The sequence below is a fragment of the Dicentrarchus labrax genome, unplaced genomic scaffold, assembly GCF_905237075.1.
Source record: "Dicentrarchus labrax unplaced genomic scaffold, dlabrax2021, whole genome shotgun sequence".
Classification (NCBI taxonomy): domain Eukaryota; kingdom Metazoa; phylum Chordata; class Actinopteri; family Moronidae; genus Dicentrarchus; species Dicentrarchus labrax.
The window spans coordinates 17,934,539-17,953,598 of record NW_026136707.1 but is presented as its reverse complement, the minus strand read 5'-3'; the positions used below and the strand labels follow the sequence as shown (position 1 = coordinate 17,953,598).

At 40.9% G+C, this 19,060-nt stretch overlaps 2 protein-coding genes across 4 annotated transcripts in view; one reads left to right on the top strand and one right to left on the bottom strand.

Annotated features, from left to right (window-relative positions):
* Positions 1 to 15,125, top strand: part of dnah5 (dynein, axonemal, heavy chain 5) — a 97,997-nt gene extending 82,872 nt beyond the window's left edge. For all 3 annotated transcript variants that reach the window (XM_051406558.1, XM_051406557.1, XM_051406556.1), the window contains 10 exons: positions 439 to 588; positions 1,359 to 1,604; positions 1,843 to 2,062; positions 3,231 to 3,436; positions 4,368 to 4,571; positions 6,740 to 6,955; positions 7,942 to 8,154; positions 10,103 to 10,255; positions 11,437 to 11,668; positions 12,729 to 15,125. In XM_051406558.1, coding sequence (XP_051262518.1) covers positions 439 to 588; positions 1,359 to 1,604; positions 1,843 to 2,062; positions 3,231 to 3,436; positions 4,368 to 4,571; positions 6,740 to 6,955; positions 7,942 to 8,154; positions 10,103 to 10,255; positions 11,437 to 11,668; positions 12,729 to 12,880 — 1,992 coding nt within the window. In that variant the 3' untranslated portion in view covers positions 12,881 to 15,125. The remainder of the gene's footprint in view (positions 1 to 438; positions 589 to 1,358; positions 1,605 to 1,842; positions 2,063 to 3,230; positions 3,437 to 4,367; positions 4,572 to 6,739; positions 6,956 to 7,941; positions 8,155 to 10,102; positions 10,256 to 11,436; positions 11,669 to 12,728) is intronic.
* adcy2a (adenylate cyclase 2a) overlaps positions 13,944 to 19,060 on the bottom strand; it is a 77,110-nt gene continuing 71,993 nt past the window's right edge. Inside the window, exons 22-26 of the mRNA XM_051406559.1 lie at positions 18,251 to 18,397; positions 17,804 to 17,914; positions 17,558 to 17,672; positions 16,097 to 16,221; positions 13,944 to 14,899 (exon numbers count right to left, since the gene is read on the bottom strand). Coding sequence (XP_051262519.1) covers positions 14,747 to 14,899; positions 16,097 to 16,221; positions 17,558 to 17,672; positions 17,804 to 17,914; positions 18,251 to 18,397 — 651 coding nt within the window. The 3' untranslated portion in view covers positions 13,944 to 14,746. The remainder of the gene's footprint in view (positions 14,900 to 16,096; positions 16,222 to 17,557; positions 17,673 to 17,803; positions 17,915 to 18,250; positions 18,398 to 19,060) is intronic.

Sequence of the window (19,060 nt, the reverse complement as noted above, 5' to 3'; positions counted from 1 at the left end):
TGTTATACGGTTACTGTGTTATTGTGGTGCATGTACTGTAAACACAATCTCTGATTTCCTGCTTTAACCTGATTTCTCCTACTAACCTGGTTTCCTGTGTGCATGTATACACCGTGATCAACAGGCTCTGTGATGTGACAGTATATTTGCATATGTGCGATCAAGCGTTTACATCGCACATGGTGTTTTCATGGATTCAGTACAGTATGACAAGTGTCAATCCAGAACCTTGATAATCATCTGAGTTACGCGATGTGTTACAGGATGTGTGTCACTCTGTGTTTGCTGTGAAATGATTAGGAGTTTCTTCCGTATTTAAGACATATTATGTATGTCAATGCATTGGCATAGAGGACATTGTTTACATAGTATGTATGTGTTTGGTATTTTCACTGTCTTTGTGTTCCTGAATCAGAGCTGTTTACACATTTCTTTCAGATAAGTCGCAACGAGAAACAGTGGAAGTCCTGGTTTGATAAGGAGGCCCCGGAGGAAGAGGTGGTCCCAAACTCCTACGACCAGGCTCTTGACTGTTTTAGACGCCTGCTCCTCATACGCTGCTGGTGTCCCGACAGGACCATTGCGCAGGTTAGAGACAGACCTGTTTGTATGTGCGGTTACAGTGTTCGGATACAAAGACCCGGTGGCTTAAAACCAATTTTTTGTTTTCTAATCAGCTTTTTTACAGTACATTTGTTTCCACTTTTGTAATGCACAGTAGGGTAAGTCCAAGTCCCACACTTGCTAGGTTCCATGATAATGCATTTGCAACAGTATGATGCAGTTACACTCAAGTTCAAATGATTGAATTACTCTGAAAGAAATAGAGCAGAGTTGCCTAAAGCAGCATATTCATCATTAATTGCTGCGTTAAGGCTGGAAAAGAGATGCTGGTTTACTTCAAAAACACACTTGTATTAATGAGACTGGGTTCAGTAAAACGTAAAACAAAGAAACAGTCTAAAAATCTCCTAATCTACTGTAATATCTCCCTCGGCCAAGTCTTTCCTTGAAGGGAAAAGTGGAATGCATTTAGTAAAACATCTCTCTGAAGCTCACTGAGCCTGAATATCTACAATGGCTAATGGACATTCACTTCTTACTGATGGGTAGCTTTTTGGTCCACTGCAGACGAGCCTGGAGTGGAATTTATTTAGCTGCACTCGCAAACAGTCCAGCAGTTGGCCTTGTCTGACCTCTGGCAGCAGTCTTTACTGTTGACTGAAAAGAGTAATCTAGTAAAAAAAAAAGTGAACTATTCACTCAGTCCTCAGCCTTCCAGAAAGTCAATTTATTCCAAATGTTTGTGTTTTAGCATTTTGCGTTACGAAGCAGTAAACAAAATGCTTCTCCTCTAGGCCCGTAAATACATAATGGACGCAATGGGGGAGAAGTACACCGAAGGGGTCATTCTTGACTTGGAGAAGATGTGGGAGGAATCAGACCCACGAACACCTCTCATCTGCTTCCTGTCAATGGGCTCAGATCCGACCGACTCCATCATCGCTCTGGGGAAGAGGCTAAAGTTCGAGACCAGATATGTCTCCATGGGACAAGGACAAGAGGTCCACGCCCGCAAGCTTCTGCAGCAGACCATGGCTAATGTGAGTCAGGGGTGTGAGGTTACTGCTATTTTTGCATCATTTGATGAAGCAGCAGACCAGTTTCATGCAATATGTTGAACTCGACAGCGCTCAAGGTGCTCTGTCTCTGAAAAATGTGTTTTTAAAATGTCTTTTAAGCTCTCTGATCGCTAACAGATAGACCAACCTATGCAGAGTTATCATCAATTTTCTGTCCTTGATATGGATGATAACCATTGCTCTTCCTATTTGTCCCCAGGGTGGCTGGGCCTTACTCCAGAACTGCCACCTGGGTCTGGACTTTATGGACGAGCTAATGGACACTGTGACAGAGACAGACTTTGTCCACGACAGCTTCCGCCTTTGGATGACCACAGAGGTCCACAGACACTTCCCCATCACCCTTCTGCAGATGTCAATCAAGTTCACCAACGAACCACCACAGGGCCTCAAGGCGGGGCTTAAGAGGACCTATGGAGGTGTGTCCAGTCTGGTTCAGTTTATAAGTAAAACTAAATTAGTTAAAAGTCCAGAATTTGTAATCTATCTCTTTACAGAACAAGGTGAGAGTGGTGAGACTGTAGTAGGAATACAAATGCACACACTCTTTCCTGTATGACGACAATATCTGTCTGAAAACGTTGCAAGACATAAACATGGCGGAAATAAAGCAAAAAGTCAACGGACTGATCCTCAGTTTATCATAACACAGAGATCAGATGTGTGTGTCTGTTTGAGTAAGATAGAAGAAATAACACAATGATGAGCATACAGAATAGGGTGTTTTATCATTCTTGATGTGTACACGTGTAAACAATTTGTGGATGCTCACACATACCCACTCACACATGTAGACCTTCAGTAAGTCGTGTAATCAATAACTAAATGGATTTGTATATATTGTAGGGTAAAGGCAGCACCCAAGTACCAAAAGCCTGTAAGGCTCATGAAATTTTAAACTAGCCTTAAAGAGAGAATAAGATAAGATTATTTAATATGTATAAACCAGCTGTCTCTCCTTGGTTTATATGGAAAAAGGATATGTAAGGTTCCTGAACGGCAATCAAAAGTCTCACATTTATCATTTATCTTGTCTCAAGGCCTAGCTGCAATTAAAGATGGCATTTCTTATCAGATTATGAGAAATCACACAAAATTCATGATGATGAAGATTTCCCAAACGTCATTAGCGCTCAGACATAACAAGCCCTTTGAGACGTTGCCTGTCAAAGATTTCTTGAAAAGGAATTGCACACTTGCATTAGGTCAAAAGTGTCATACCTGCTGTTAAAATTGTAAAATTGCTAAATCTTTTTTTTTTTTTTAGCAAATTTAAAAAAAACTATTCATTCAGCAAATACAGTATGTATTAGAATTGTTCCTTCAGATCAAACGTCACTGGCTTAGGGGTATTTTTTAGTCTTGTATTTATTTATTTTTTATTTTCTCTTTGAAAATGGTTTCTAGTTTTCTGGTTATTTGTTCCTAATATTTTTATACCTTTCAAGTCTGCCATAGTAGAAGGACCACATTTTAAGCTGTCTTTGGATTACAGCTCCAAATGTTAAAAAAGCAGATAGAAGCACAATGGTTTTCAATAGATTTTACCCTTAGCTTCCTGTTGTTCATCCATGTACCCCTCAACAGGTATAAACCAGGACCTTTTGGATGTCAGTAACATGGTGCAGTGGAAGCCAATGCTGTATGGAGTGGCATTTCTCCACAGCACGGTACAGGAGAGGAGAAAGTACGGGCCCCTGGGATGGAACATCCCCTACGAGTTCAACCAGGCCGACTTCAACGCAACTGTCCAGTTTGTTCAAAACCACCTCGATGACATGGACATCAAAAAGGTAGGAGAAGTGACACGCCTCAAGTGCTTCGCAAACGACAGCGATCATCTCTTAAGAGCTAACAAAATCAGTAAGACTCAGTTAAGATAGTTTTGAGAGCAGACTTTCAGTTGATGATTGTTTAAAATGCTGTGTAACAGGCTTTTACTGGTGCAAGTGTGCAGCAGGTTGTGGTTGTTGTTACACTGTTTCCCTCTAACTGTCCAGTTTCTTATTAAGCAGAAAAATGTGTAGTCTTTAAATTTGTATATTATAAATGAATCACAGAATGTACTAAGTAATCTAATTTCAATTCAGCAGTTTGTGTTGTTTTTTGATATGAAAGAATTTTGCTTCAGGAAATGTTTGATCCGCAGAAAACTGTCTCATCCAACTATCATGAAGATGCCAAAGAGAAATAATAACCACAACGTTAAAGATGTGCATAACATGAGAACATACAGTCTACCTTTTACATGCTACTTCCTGTCTCTAGCCTGGCATGTTCATTTTCAATTCTTTTTGATGTCCAAGAGGCGTGGTCAATGCACGCAGACCTAAAAAAATGGCGTGATAGCGGAGTAAACAGAAACAATTCATCAGTGGCAGCCATCTTGGTTGTGTACCAAAATAACTGCCAGTAAGGTTGCACTCCTATGTACTGTCATCTTATAAAACCCGCCTCATATTAGATTAGGTTATGATTGGCCTGACCAGATCCAGGACTGGTGGAAATCTGTCTGAATAGGAGTGTGTCCAGACGCATCTGCCAGAGCAAATAAAACATGAGCTTGCAGATTCGTCTGGTTCCCAGATTGTCTTCTTACAGTACACTGCACGAATCAAATGACACATTTATCTACTCCTTTTGCCAAAGTTTTGGTCAACAACTTGAACCATTTCACAAATTGTATTTGCTGCCATCTTGTATCACTATTTTGTATCTTGTCAGGGCGTGTCTTGGAACACAGTGCGATACATGATCGGAGAGATTCAGTACGGTGGCCGCGTGACTGACGACTACGACAAGCGGCTCCTCAACACCTTTGCCAAGGTGTGGTTCAGTGAGGACATGTTTGGGCCTGCCTTCAACTTCTACAAGGGCTACAGCATCCCGAAATGCTCCAATGTTGACCAGTATCTGACATACATTCAGGTGAGTCACATCCAGAGGATGATGATTGATTGTACACACTCGTACCTTGTTTCTATAAATGATACAACACACTTAAAGACATTTTGTCGTTTATTTAATTTTATTCTGTGCTGTCAGCTTTAAGTGACATCAGAAACAGTGATAAGAGCAACACTGACGACATGAGGTTTCCGCAGGACACTGACACACTATGTTCTTGTCACATCCAGATACAGACTGCCATGTATGATTTTATATAAAATGCATGCATTCTGATTTTATTAGATTATGTATGATTTATAAGTGTTCTTTTGTGCTTAACTGATGGGTTTGTGCTATTTGTGTGTGTGTGTGTGTGTGTGTGTGTGTGTGTGTGTGTGTGTGTGTGTGTGTGTGTGTTTGTGTGTGTGTGTGTGTGTGTCTTGGGGCAGTTCCTGAGCTAGTTTCATTAAAGCTAGTTTCATTATGATGGATGCTCAGGGCTGCCAGGCTCAGCAAGCTTATTCCTCTGCACCGCCTCTCAAATAGAGAATGACAAACACAGCCTTGGAGAACACAGACACGCACGCAAAATGCACACAGGCACAACATTCAAACACATACCTACTGTGTACACACAGATACACACGTGTACACACAGATACACACATGTTCACACTTTATCCACATAGACAAAATACACAACATAACGCAGCTTGTCCCTGCGTGCGTGTCCACGCGTCTGTGTATTTGAATTAAATTCAGACCGACAAGAACAAAGCTAAAATTCCCTAAGAGAAAACAAATGACCACAGCAAGGGACAAAAGGCTATCCTGTCCAGCACTCAGTGTGACTCTCTCTTCATCACCTCCCAGTCTTCTCTGTGTATTATCCCGCATTTCTCCTGATGTTCGACTCTATTTGAAAGCACAGTGTGACAGATGTTTGAGAGATAAACTAGGCGATGACGACATAAATGCCAACTCCGAGCTGAAGAAATCTGATAATATCGAAAACAAAATGGTCTAGTACAGCCAAGGAGAATTAAAACATTCTAACATGGAAAAGATGAAACACAATTTTTCTGTCATCACATTTATGTGCTAATTGCAGTTTCACACCGTTACACCATTTGTGATGTGTTAAAGGCAATCTGAAGTTTCCCTTAAATAAAACAACACGTAAAACATATTGGATCTAAGCTTTGAGCAGGAATTACAATTTCTTTTGTAAGGAACCTCATTAGTCACACTGCAGTAACAGATGGTCCAAGACACTGACTACAAGTTGTCTTTGATCCAATTAAAGCAACACAGTTTTAACTCTGTGCCTTTGGATAGACAGATTTTAAACATCAGCTCATTTCTTGACTCACTTAAAATTTAAATATCTTTATTAGAATAACTTTCGCCATGATATTAATCCAAAAACCTAGATTTCACCCCAATTAAAATGTCATTAATGACAGCCGTACAACACTGATTATGTCAGCAGTGGTTCAATATAAATGAACCATATTGGTGAGCCAGTTTATATGCTTCGTGTTCAGCATTTTTCAGGGATTTCTTAAGGCCTGCTGACCTTGTGAAGAAATAATTAGTGAGGACATACTTCCATGTTGTTGTGTTATTTATACTACAAGAAAATTGGTATAGACTCCAGAGCTTCTATCAGAGAACTTTTTTACTGGAGCACAGGAGCTCAGTTCCCTGCAGTAGGACCTTCGTCACTGCACTACTAATGAATGCTAGTTCAGATCAGATACATGCACCTTTGGACCAGGAGGGATCCTTCTACGTGTTACGCCCTCATGGCTAAGATCACTGGAGGGTGAAAAGAAGCAGCTGGTGACACTGTGTGTATCAGAGGAAACACTTGGCAGTCTACCTTTCACCCTGGCCAACAAGCTTAGCGCTGACAAAAACTGCAGTGCAGGGAAATAGGTATTTAAAACTGAGGAGAACAGGGCCAACCAAGCCTATAAAAATCTATTCTACAGTGCTGGAGAATGTTTCACCTATAAGCTTTGTCAGCATGTTTCTGCCATCTCAGTCTGAAGTGGTAAGCTGCTCCACAGGGACACTATGACCCTCTCACAGCACTTGTAGTGAGTGTAGAGGGAATGCATCTTTCTGAAAATATTTTCACGAGTGCTCTGCAAACCAAAGTGACTTCTGGTTCAATAACTGTTGCTGTCTTTCTTTTACAGGTTCTGCCAGCCTATGACACTCCAGAGGTGTTCGGTCTCCACCCGAACGCAGACATAACCTACCAGAGTAAGCTGGCTAAGGACGTACTGGACACCATACTCAGTATTCAGCCCAAAGATAGCTCGTCAGGGGGAGGGGAAACCAGAGAGGCTGTGGTGTCCAGGCTGGCTGACGACATGCTGGAGAAACTGCCTCCCAACTACGTACCTTTTGAAGTAAGCGTGCGTGTGTGCGTGTGTGTGTGTGTGTGTGTGAGACGTTCCCCTGCACCGTGTGTGTTGGTGTGGTACAGTCAGAGCAGTGGGATGTCTGTTGGTGAGGTGATGGAAGGTTTAGTGTGTGTGTTTGAGACAGTGATAGACAGAGAGAAAAGAAGACCAGAAATAGAGGGGGGTGTGAATGTAGCTGGATCTGGCTAGCTTTGTTTTATTTTGGGTTTTCTCTCCTTTTTTTGTCACCTAAGAGAAAGTGAGTTGAGAATGTGACTTCCGAAGCAAGGCGCAAAGCTTGTCATGGAAAACCTGTCACTGCACTTTACACCCTGCGTCTTACACTTTCACTTCCACCTATGTGTCTATACAGTATTTGAAAGCAGTGTAAACTAGATTAGCCCCCAAAATGGACAGTTGTACAGAGTTCAGATGCCCAACAGAATGAAGAGAAATGCAGAAATGTTGAAATAGAAATAATCAAAGAAATAAGAAATAACAATGAATTTGCAGAATGTGTTCCTTACAGGGGGAATTGACTACAGAAACCTGACCTTCTGTGCTCAGTCTGTACCTGAAGCATGTGAACAGTTAAGAAAGAAAAAAGCTTATGCAACACTTTAAGATAAGATGTGTCTATATTGATCCCCTGTAGGGAAAATTCAAATTGGCACAGCAGCACAAATAAATGTAGTATGAAGAAAAAAGAAAATGGAAAATAAATAAAAATAAAATGCAACAAAACATATACACCATATACAGAAAAATAGAATACAATGACGTTGTGTATATGTACATGTGCAAATGCCTATTTCAAGGTCATAGTGTAGGTATACTGAACTGTAGTCAGTCCAGGTACATTTCCCGTTCCTGCATGTCTTTCTGTATCTACGCAGCAAGTCTGTGCTCATGCATATTCACTCCAGGCATCATAAAACTTGAATGAATGTCCTGAAGAATTAATGTTATTTGATTTAATTAAACATAACCAGGTGAGAGAGCGCCTCCAGAAGATGGGTCCCTTCCAGCCCATGAACATCTTCCTGCGTCAGGAGATCGATCAGATGCAGAGGGTCATAGTTCTGGTCCGAAACACCCTGACAGACCTCAAGCTGGCCATCGATGGAACCATCATCATGAGTGAGAATCTGAGAGACGCCCTGGATTGCATGTACGACGCCCGCATTCCTGCACGCTGGAAGAAGGTTGGTTAAGAGAACTGCCTTAAATTAAACGTTTTAAACTGAACTCACTGTCCCCTTGTCACTTGTAGACTTAAACTTCAGGCACACTTAATTTGGATAGTCTATGAGATTCAACAACCATTTTCCATTAACACTGTTGTAATATAGGATGTGGTTCGGTTTAGGCCCAAAAAACATCTTGATTAGGGTATGTTCATGAATTGTCACATAAACTGTATAGATAATTTGTTAAACATCTACAGACAAACCAGAACAGTTGAAATGGTACAAATACTTTTTGTAGGTAGACTATCCAAATACAATGTTGCCAAAAATTCTGTGGATTCAAACTAATCCCACCAAAAGCAGATCATACTCTTCATTTCCTGTGCTGCCTCTGCCAGCAGCACCTACACTGACCATGAGTGGAAAGCCAGGTTCATTTTGTTCGCTTTTTAGTCTGCACTTTGATTTTCATTTTGCTTTACAAACAAAAGCATGAGCCTTACTAATAGGAACAGTTAAATGTTAATGACTAATGAAAGCTTTTTATCAATAAAGAATACTATTAAGTCACTTTAGGGCACCTTGGGGTACAAATTCATATCTCGAAGATCTTTTTATTTTCCTTGATTCCTTATATTAAGGTATCAATGAAATGTATTTATCATTTTACAACACAAGGTTTCAATAACATAATGAAGGTTTGCAGTCCATTCATGCAACACACATAGAAAATGATCATTAAATTCATGGAATGAGATAAATAAAATAAAGCAATATGTACAGTTATTTACATACATATTTCATCTTCACGTAAAAAGATTTGAGAAACAGTGTCCATCCACTTTGACTTGTTTAAGCACCAAGCATCATCACTGTAAACACAGAGTCTGCCTCCCCTCATCCTGCACTCTATCGGCTCCAAACAGGGATGTTAATGGAGCAAGATGTGGACAGTCTCCGATTTCCCGTTGTTTGGCCAGCTTGAGTCCAATTTCGTCTAGACCGGACATTAACCAGGAGCAGCTCTAACTCCAAGCTGGGTCAGCATGGCTTCTATCCGGCTCTCTTCCCTCGCTGGGTGGATTGTCTCAAAGTCCGCTGGTCTTTAATCCAAACCCCACGCTTCCTTTCCCAATGACTGCAGGCTATTTCTGTCATAGGGAATAGTGTTTCAGCAATAGTATATCCAAAAACAGATTTTAAACATTTTGAAGGAGCAAGCCTATGGCCCGCAGCGACTGAATGCGTAGCTGTTGCTATCTCCTGGGCCAGTCGCTTTGAACAATTTTGGCCTAGCCCTTAAAAATCAAACCCAATCAGAAGTTTCCTGTTTCTTTCTGGAAGCATCAGATATGTTTTGCCAGCTAAAAGGGAGCTCATCATCATCATCAGTCCCGTTTGGCCCAAACTGACCTCCTTACCTTTGATTCATGTACTTTATTTTAAAATTGTATCACCATCACACAAATCCATTTCCATGATGAATGAAAATAACTTTTCTTCTAACAAACTTAGTAGACCAAATTTCTGGAATATTAATATTGAGAGAGGGAGAGCAGGAGCAAGAGAAAACAACAAAGGCCTTATATGAAAAGGCATGCCTTTTCCCATATATTATATTGGAATCATTCCGTTGGCATTCAAGCAGTGCTCTCACAAACATTACATCATTAGAATAATTCAGATCAGAATGGCTTTCGGGCAGGGATTGAGAGTATTTCTACCTGCAGTGTAATCTGCTTTTGGCCCATTTGCCCCTACTGTACTGTGTTTAATATGTATTCTAATCTTTTTTTTATTCTATTGTTCTGAATTTTTCTTTTTGTCCCGCCACATGGTGACTCACAATCCATTTCTTCATGTCTCCCTGTTGTCTTCCCCTCTGGTCCATCTGGATGACTGTTCTGTTCTGTGTTTTATTGTTAATGTTTTGTTGGTGTTGTTGTTTGTCTTTGTTTTTCAGGCATCGTGGGCCTCCAGCACCCTGGGGTTCTGGTTCACAGAGCTGCTTGAGCGGAACCGGCAGTTCCAGGCTTGGATCTTTGAAGGGCGGCCCAACTGCTTCTGGATGACGGGCTTCTTCAACCCGCAGGGCTTCCTGACAGCCATGAGACAGGTACACACAGCATCAGGCTACCTACCTACGTAGGCACCGTCGGGGAGGAGACCAGATGGCACGCAGAGGGACAAGCAGGCACACAGCCACATTCACACACACAATCAAGCACGCACGCACGCACACACGCACGCACGCACGCACGCACGCACGCACGCACGCACACACACACACACACACACACACACACACACACACACACACACACACACACACACACATTTCTCTTTGTTTTCTAATAAATTCCAGTTTATATTAATGTGCAGAGGGATGTATCTCCAAAACCTTTAATGGATTTCCATGATGATTGGTGGCCTTTGCTGGTCATTGAATCTTTTCAACTGAATGTGGTCTTGATCCAGATCTGATGTCTGGTTATCATATAAAGCAACGATGAAAAAGAGCTGAGCTAGAGACCCGAAGGCTGAGATATATTTTCAGGGCCAACCAATCAATTTACGTTGCAATTTAAGTAGTAGTAGAAATAGGAAACCATTTAGCATTGGTGTCAGGTTTGCACATTTGGCTGCCTTCTAGTTTTATTTATTCCACTCTGTAGAAAACGGCTGCATGCTCAGAGATAGAGAAAATGTTGTTGATGCGGATGTCTGTATTTTACTGAGCAGGGATGTGTTGGACTACTATATTAGCTCCAAAATATAGCCATCATTTTCTCTCACTGAGTGTGTGTATATTGCCTTTTCAGGAGAGACTGCAGCTTTTGTTGGACCAGTGGCATCACAAACTGTCAGCAGAGTGCTCTGGTTCTGCTGGTTCTGCGTGTAACATGCCTGAAATTCCTGGCTAGTGTTTATAGTCCATTTGTTATCAGTCTCTATCTGTTCAATTTAGCCCACTAAGGTTTTTTTTCTCTTTCAAAATGAGGATAAAATGACTGAGGGGATACAATACTCATTTCATTTATTTATTGTGCACTCTCCTCTCGCTCTTTTTGAGTCATATTGGATTTATTTTCTTTCTGTTGGCACTGCATCTCGCGAAACGCCAGCGATGAAGTGCACTTCTCTGCCCTACACAGTGCTTTTTTTTTATTGTACCTCTATTACAGCCCTATTATCAAAATAGATTTTTTTTGTGGGGAAACAATTGCCAAATGGTCAGCTCTTGTCATACCGCCCACGTCTCAGCCTTAACCTGTGGATTTGTCCCCGCACTTGTAGGAGATCACGCGGGCCAACAAGGGCTGGGCCCTGGACCGAATGGTGCTGTGTAACGACGTGACCCGGTGGATGAAGGACGACATCACCCAGCCCCCCGCAGAGGGAGTGTATGTCTACGGCCTCTACCTGGAGGGAGCCGGCTGGGACCGCCGCAGCTGCAAACTCATCGACTCCAAACCCAAAGTCCTCTTCGAGATGATGCCTGTGATCAGGATGTACGCTGAGAATAATGGTGAGATTTCCTGTTTGCGATAGATGGAGGGAAGGGAGCATTCTGAGGTTTCTTTTCATTTACACACTCAAAAAAAACCCCAACCAAGTGGATTTTGATGACTTGTCTGAATTGAAAACTAATCTGACAATGCAAACGTTTTAATCCTGTTTTATCAGGATCAATCTTTGTACTCTGCCGGCTCAGTCTCAATATTCTGTCCTCCTCAACATTTGCATCCCACACAGTCACTCCGAATGGATGGAGGTAACATTTAAATGTCAAGCAGACTAAGTGCTATTTATTCTGTCTGGGAATAGATTACCAGCACTATGTGGCACAGTGTTTGTTCTGGATAAGACCAGACTATATTCAGGCAGGCAGCAGAGAGACGGGCCCCAGTGGACGCCTGCGAGCAAGGCTGCCTGGGAAATGAATTAATGATCCAATGATACGCGTAATGCGGTTTGTTTACACCATGTCCCCTCCCAGCTTTTCCCACAAGAAGGCTGCCTGCTGGGTTTGAGTGTGTGAGGGATGCTGCTGTAGACAAGTGGTAATATCTATGGATATGTGTGATATGTATAGGTAGATGTGAGAGTCTAGAAAACCCCTCTACCTAATTGTGACACCCTTCAAAGAGATTAGTCTGATCCCTGTGTATATGACTAGACATGGGCTGCCTGTCTGCTCGTGAGGAGTGTTGGTTTTGGTGCTGATGGAGGGTTGTTGAAGTCGAGTAGCACTCAGGCATGTTGTCACTGACAGGCTAACAGCTAACCAGCTTCCAAGCTGACTGCCTAAAAACCAAGGAACAGTAAAGTGGTGCTGTGGGAGCAGTGATAAATAACCACATGTTTTGCTAATCAGAGTTATTTGCCTGATCTGAGCAGACTTCATAAAAACACAGCTGGGTGTCCCAGCGGCATCTCCACACTGATTTAAACATTTCATTTACTTGAAATAATTTGAGGTATAAAAGATGTTTAATTATGATCTTGATTATGAGACAATTTTGCCAGCTGTTGCTCTGTTTTCGATCCGTTTTTAGTGTGCATCAAATGACAACTGTTTGTTGCAGGTGTAAAGGATTCCCGTCTCTACTCCTGTCCAATCTACAAGAAGCCGGTGAGGACCGACATGAATTACATCGCAGCTGTAGACCTGAAGACTTCACTTCCTCCAGAATACTGGATCCTACGGGGTGTGGCACTCCTCTGTGACGTCAAATGATCGCTCAATGTTGAGCAACACTAACACACATCTGGTAGGAGGCTAGCTATTATTAACTTCCTATCAGTCACATGCCCAACGTCGGCTCCAATTTTTTTCCCCAACCACAATGTGGGAAATTGTGACCACCAGTGGTGAAACATCCACTTCCAGATAATGAGACAAAGCCTCTGGATACATCACAATGTCTCTTTTAGATAAGACTGTGTAGAAGGACGAAGGACAACAACAGCAATCCCTAACAGTCACTCCTTCTGTATAATCTAGTTTAAATTGACAGAAAGACAATTTGTCATATTACTGTGCAGCAAATGTCAAATAATGTATTTAGTTCAGTCAACACAAGGTCAAAACAGGACTTACCAAATTTGAAACCTCACATCATTATCTATTTTGCTTGAGGTCAAAGGGAACAAAGATGGGTGAACAACTGAAGGTCAGTAAGACATTCCTCAGACTCTTGTCTAATTTCAGTATTTTTGGAGTTTGATCTTCAGCTTGAACTATAACAGAAATATTTTTTAGATCAGGATGAAGATGACAACACTTTATCAGAGACCCTCCGGATTTTTAAAAAACATTTTTCTTATGTCACAGATTAGAGGAAAGATCTTTCTATTCACACCAGTGTGCCCACCTTGCTTGTATTTATTTGTACTTTTATTTTTAAAACTGAGATTTAATTGATGTTGGGGTTAGGACGCAGCCTACCAGGTTAGCAACCGTGCGCTGGTATTTTTAAAGAATAACACCACTCAGAACTGAAATACATAGAAATTTTAATGAAGTTTTTACAAAAAAAACAATGGCATCAAAACATCAAAACACTTTTTTGGTAGTATTTTCTTTTGTTACAAAACCACTGTATCATACGCACTCTAAAGCTACCCTGTACACGGATCAGGCCCCAGTTTCCCAAATTAAAATCTTCACACTAAAATCAACTTTATCCTTTTGCTATCATGGAATTTTACTCATTTCAGCAGTCAATGAAGACAAGATGATTAGTGTAAAGATAACTGTGGGAAACCTGGCCCTGGATGAATATCACAAAATATTCATATTCTTTTTTTTTTATGCTTTCCTTGTATGGACTGCCTGTAAAATACATCCAAGACTTCGTGCTTCTAACAAGGTTGATGGAGTTATGTACACATATGTGTGTCTCCTTGTTGGCTGGCTGTGTTTTTTAAAAAGGACCAGCTTCTCCTTTTGCAACAGTGGTCATGCAGTTTTCCCTCGTAACATTTGTCCTTTGCTTTCATTTTAATATCTATGGCCTTTTGTATTACTTTGTAGATGTTTGGTTCAGTTGGGGGCCTGCAAGATTCCTTATCTCCATAAAAGCAGCATGTCTTTTTTGTATAAATTCTTGTCTTACGGGTGCTCTTCAAGAGCCCTCGATGTTTCTCTACTTCTTACTGTACATCTTTTAACATCCAAAATGCACTGTATCCTGTAAAGTGAAAAGAATAGAGTTTATCTTTTTGATGGACATGGCTGAAAAAGAGGCTTTGATGGCATAGTGCTGCCACAAGCGTCAGAATACTAAAATAGACCATTTCAGATTCTTCTCTCTGACTAAACGTGTCTCTGTGGCTTTGCTGGATCCAACATTCAAATTACAATATATTTCAGGGGTTATTGCCTACTTGCTGTACATGCTACACTTACATAAGTGACAAAATGTATACTACAGCTGTGGCATAGATAACTCTGCAATGCAACATTAAAATCGGATCCGATTCCTCCGTGCCTCACACTTTGATTCTGTTACAACAGCGTTGAGAAGATCAAATCTCCTCCATCTGAAATGAACTCTCTGTTCTTGGAGCCGGTGTAAATTCAGCATATTCTAAACCAGTCTTACGGCATTACATTCCCTTGGGACAGTGAGCGGGTCATCTCTGTGTGCACAAAATAGGTCTTGAGCTCTCCTTTGCCCTTGACGTTGATGATGCCTCTACAAGAGCACATGTAGCCCAGGGTCAGAAGGATGCGACTCGTCTCCTCCGTCACCTACAGGGAGAACCAGATGGGTAATGTCTTTTTTGCTTATCTTAGACGACTGGATTAATTCCTGCAGGCAAAAATATTCAGCTCTCCAAAGGAATACATTTCCAGGAGATGAGGAGAAGTCGGCTGACCATTAATTAACTAACAGACATGAATTGTTGGCATGCTGCTCTGCAACACCAGACCTCTATTGTATTTGATCAAAAATAAAATCAGGATTTAAGTTCGACTAACCTTTAAATTCATTTCACACACAACTGCAAAAATACATGTGCTTACACTATATTTTCTAATCCTGCCATTTAGAATTGTAAGAGATAACGGGAAATCATCACAGCCTGTGCATAAAATTCCTCTGTGGATTTTAGAATGAGGAAACGTCTGTGCTACGTTGGAATAACTCTGCATATCTTAAAATATAAACAGGCAATCTTGGAATGCAATTGAAAGCAGATGGCTCTATCAAATGTGTACAGGCTGTGAAGTGTGATACAGCCCTCTGAAGACTGAATGATTCCCACAGCCACTTGCCATACAGGTGAAAAACCATTATATCTTATCAGTGCTCAGGCAGGGTGCAAATGTAAGATTTCAAGATGTTGAGGTGATGTGATGTCCTTGCTGTCAGCAGGAGCAGAGAGAAGAGTTATTTTTTTAAACGTCTGTAGTGACATTTACAATCTCTGCATATGAAAATGGAGCAGTGCTGCTTTGAAACCGCCAACTTCAAAAACAATGTGATGTTTGACAAATGCAGAGAATGAGAGACTTTTCAAACTGGTTTGTTCTTGAATACATCAGAGAAAATTGTTGAGGCTGGAGTTATTCTATATTTTCCCATAGAAAATTTCAAAGTAACAATGTGTCCTCTACCCCGTCTGGCTGTCAGCCCATTCCCTCTGAAGATGTCAATCTTTAAAAAAAGATCACAAAGTTTTTATGGATAAGTCTTTAAATAAGTCTGTTTTAGGAAATTACTCCAACAACCATTTGTTGGGAACAATTAGCGAGTATATATAGCAGCAGGACAGTGTACATTTATGTGGGATTGAGTGAAGAAAAGAATATGGTACCCAATGGTAATGAACATGTGGAACACTGTGTCTCATATTGTTTTTCAAAAGTTGTTAAAAACTTCAATGTCAGGCTTTGAAAACCCACAAGAATACACAAATATGACACAATGTATCCCTGTATTACCTGTATTTTCCCTAGGACTCCAGTGCTGTCCATCCTGCTGGCTACATTCACTGTGTTCCCCCAGATATCATACTGTGGTTTCTGGGCTCCAATAACTCCGGCTATCACTGGGCCATGGTTAATACCTGAGAAAGGACACCAAGTAATCAGTGAACATTTCAGATGCAATTACAGTGAATGGCCTATTGAATTACATTGTTAATATTTTTATTCAGAAAAGATGTATCTCTCCTAAATAAGGTAAGGTAAAGATTACTGAATCAGGAAACTGGAACCACATTTTAAAATGGTTGTTTCTATTTCTGATGTCACACTTGTACAGTGTTGTTGGAAATGTATTCAAATCAATTTTTGATATTACTGATTCATTATTTAGTACAGCCAGAGTGCAGCTCCAAAGAGACCTGCTGCTTTCAGAATAAACAAAGCTTTTCACAAGATTTCATCAGAACATGAAATGAAGTGGAAGCTAAATGCAGCTGAAGTCTTTATCCCCAACATTCCCAACACCTCTGCTAAGCAGGCTCTGGAGGCAGGCTCACATCACTGAGATGATACCAGGCCTCTTCACTCTGGCTTCTCAGTCAATTTCCAGCAATCTGGAAATTGCAATCTACAATCTACAAGTGTGCAGGCAAGCATGCACAGGCACACGGCCACTGGTTTTGTCCAGTCCCAATGGGTGAGGACTTGTATCCCTCTCTGATGGAGCGTTTTAGGCCCGTCTGGAAGCAGCAGGGATGTACAGTCACACACGCACACTGCTGAGTTAATGGAGCATCCCATGCTGCCATCTTTACAGACAGGTTGAAGGTATTGAACTCTGACACTGACCGCACACAGGGAGCTGGGACCTGCCTGCCTGCTTTCCTCTTTCAGTCTCTCTCTCTCTCTCTGCTGTTATGTTGCCATGCATATACCTGTCTTGCTGCAAACATCAGCTTTATTTTCTTGTTTTTAGACATGTACACATCATGACAAAATGAATAATAATAAAAACAAATATATAATAATAAGAAATCTTTAAAAGCATAAACGCTACTTGTCCATGTCAGTACATGGACAATGGAACATACAGTTAGTCTACATTCAAGCCAAGTCTTATAACCCTGTTCTATATACCAAAACTTCTGTTGTGCAAGTCAGAATAATAACATATGACTTTTGCCAATAGAAAAACAAGTCTGCAACAGTTGCAACTCTTACCAAATGATAGGGATATTGTTGTGCTCTATTTCTTATCATTTATCTGCTGAGATTTGATGTTTGACAGAAAACAAAGTTTCTTCCCTGTTGTTGAATTCTGTTGTTCCATTCACCATGTAATCAGTAAACCAATAGCTAAACAAAAGGCAAAATGGAGTTCAACTGTGGGTAAAAAGATTTTTGTAGCTAAAAAAATAAACTGAACTCGCTCTCACAGGACTTGGCTTTTAAACGTAGATTTCATGTGTAACTCACCAACTCTGAGTTTGAAGTCATTGAAGGAGTGTTTGTTGATAACGTCCAGCTTTCCCACCAAGGCGAATGCAAATTCTACCATGGTCCCTATGTGCATGTACTGCCTGTCATGCTCCTGGGAAACAGTAAGGAACGCAACCAGTAAGACATTCATATTAGTTAAATGTGGTTTTGCTGCAGTCAGGCAAAGTTGTGAGAAGTGATATTGTGATGACAGAGGTGTTAATGTGTGTGCATTGAGCCTACCTGTGATGGGTACTCAGGCCCAGGTGATGCGTTCAACCCGGTAGCAGCCATGTAAGTGCTGCCAATGGTCTTGATCTTTTCCACACCACTGAATTTAGGTTTGGACAGCAGCTACAGACACAAACACAATCCGCATAACAGCTGAAACAAATGAGGCATAATATATGGCAGAGGTGGTAGCTCATGCCGTAATTTTTTAGAGGATGCATGCACATCCATATGCAAAGTATGAATTTGTAACAAGCATTACTGTTTTATCTTTTTTTCTCCCTTCTGCCTGCCAGTGAAAGTCTCTCAGAATACCCAGATACCATTAATAAAGAGGTGGTAGCTTGACACATAGTCCTCAGTGTCCAATCACAAACTACAAGAAAGGAAATCCCAGTTTGTTTCTAGCATTTGTGGTGTAGGGTTGTGTGAAGGTTGCAAGAGTGAGGGGTTATTTACCTCATCAAAATCAGCAATGATTTCGTTGAGGAGCCTGAGGCACTCTAATCCTTCTTTGTTGACGTCAGATTCGGTGTAAAACTCTTTAAAGTCTGGGATGGAGGCGAACATGACACACACCAGGTCATAGGATTGGTGGTACAGATCCTTCAAGAAGAAAGCAGGGAGACAAAATACAGACGTTAGTTTGGACAGCTGCAGAGCAATGTGATAAAACTGATAAACCACAGGATGAAACGCAGATGACTAGATTCCGATCCTGTGTATATTTAAGCTTAAAAATACTTGACAGTATTCTTTAATAAAAACATCAGTGGAACCACAAAGGCAGACAAAAAGTGATAAACCAGACACAGATCAAAGTAGGCAAATCACCCAAACCACCATCTAAAATAACAGTGACTCCAAAATCCATTAGATCAGCAGCTTCCTCCTGGATTCTGTTCAAGTGCAGGAATAAAATCATTTGCTGACTCTTTATTCAGAATTTTTGCAGCAGAAGCAGCACTCATATTTAAACTCCCATAACCTCTCGGATACCACAACCTCTAAACTTCCTGGTTTGTACAACTTTACTTTTCACAGTTCACACTGTGAGAAACACTCGGGGGGATACAACAGGATTCAGAATGATGAATGAGAAAGTCCTACAGGCAAGTCAACAAATTCACCTAGACTGTCTCTCCCAAGGTTTTGTCAACATTATAAGTAATAAATCATCCTAATACTACATTTCAAGTGTCGGTTCCATTAAAAAAGTTATGATTTTAAGCAAATTATAACTGCATTTTAGCACTTAATGTGTCAAAT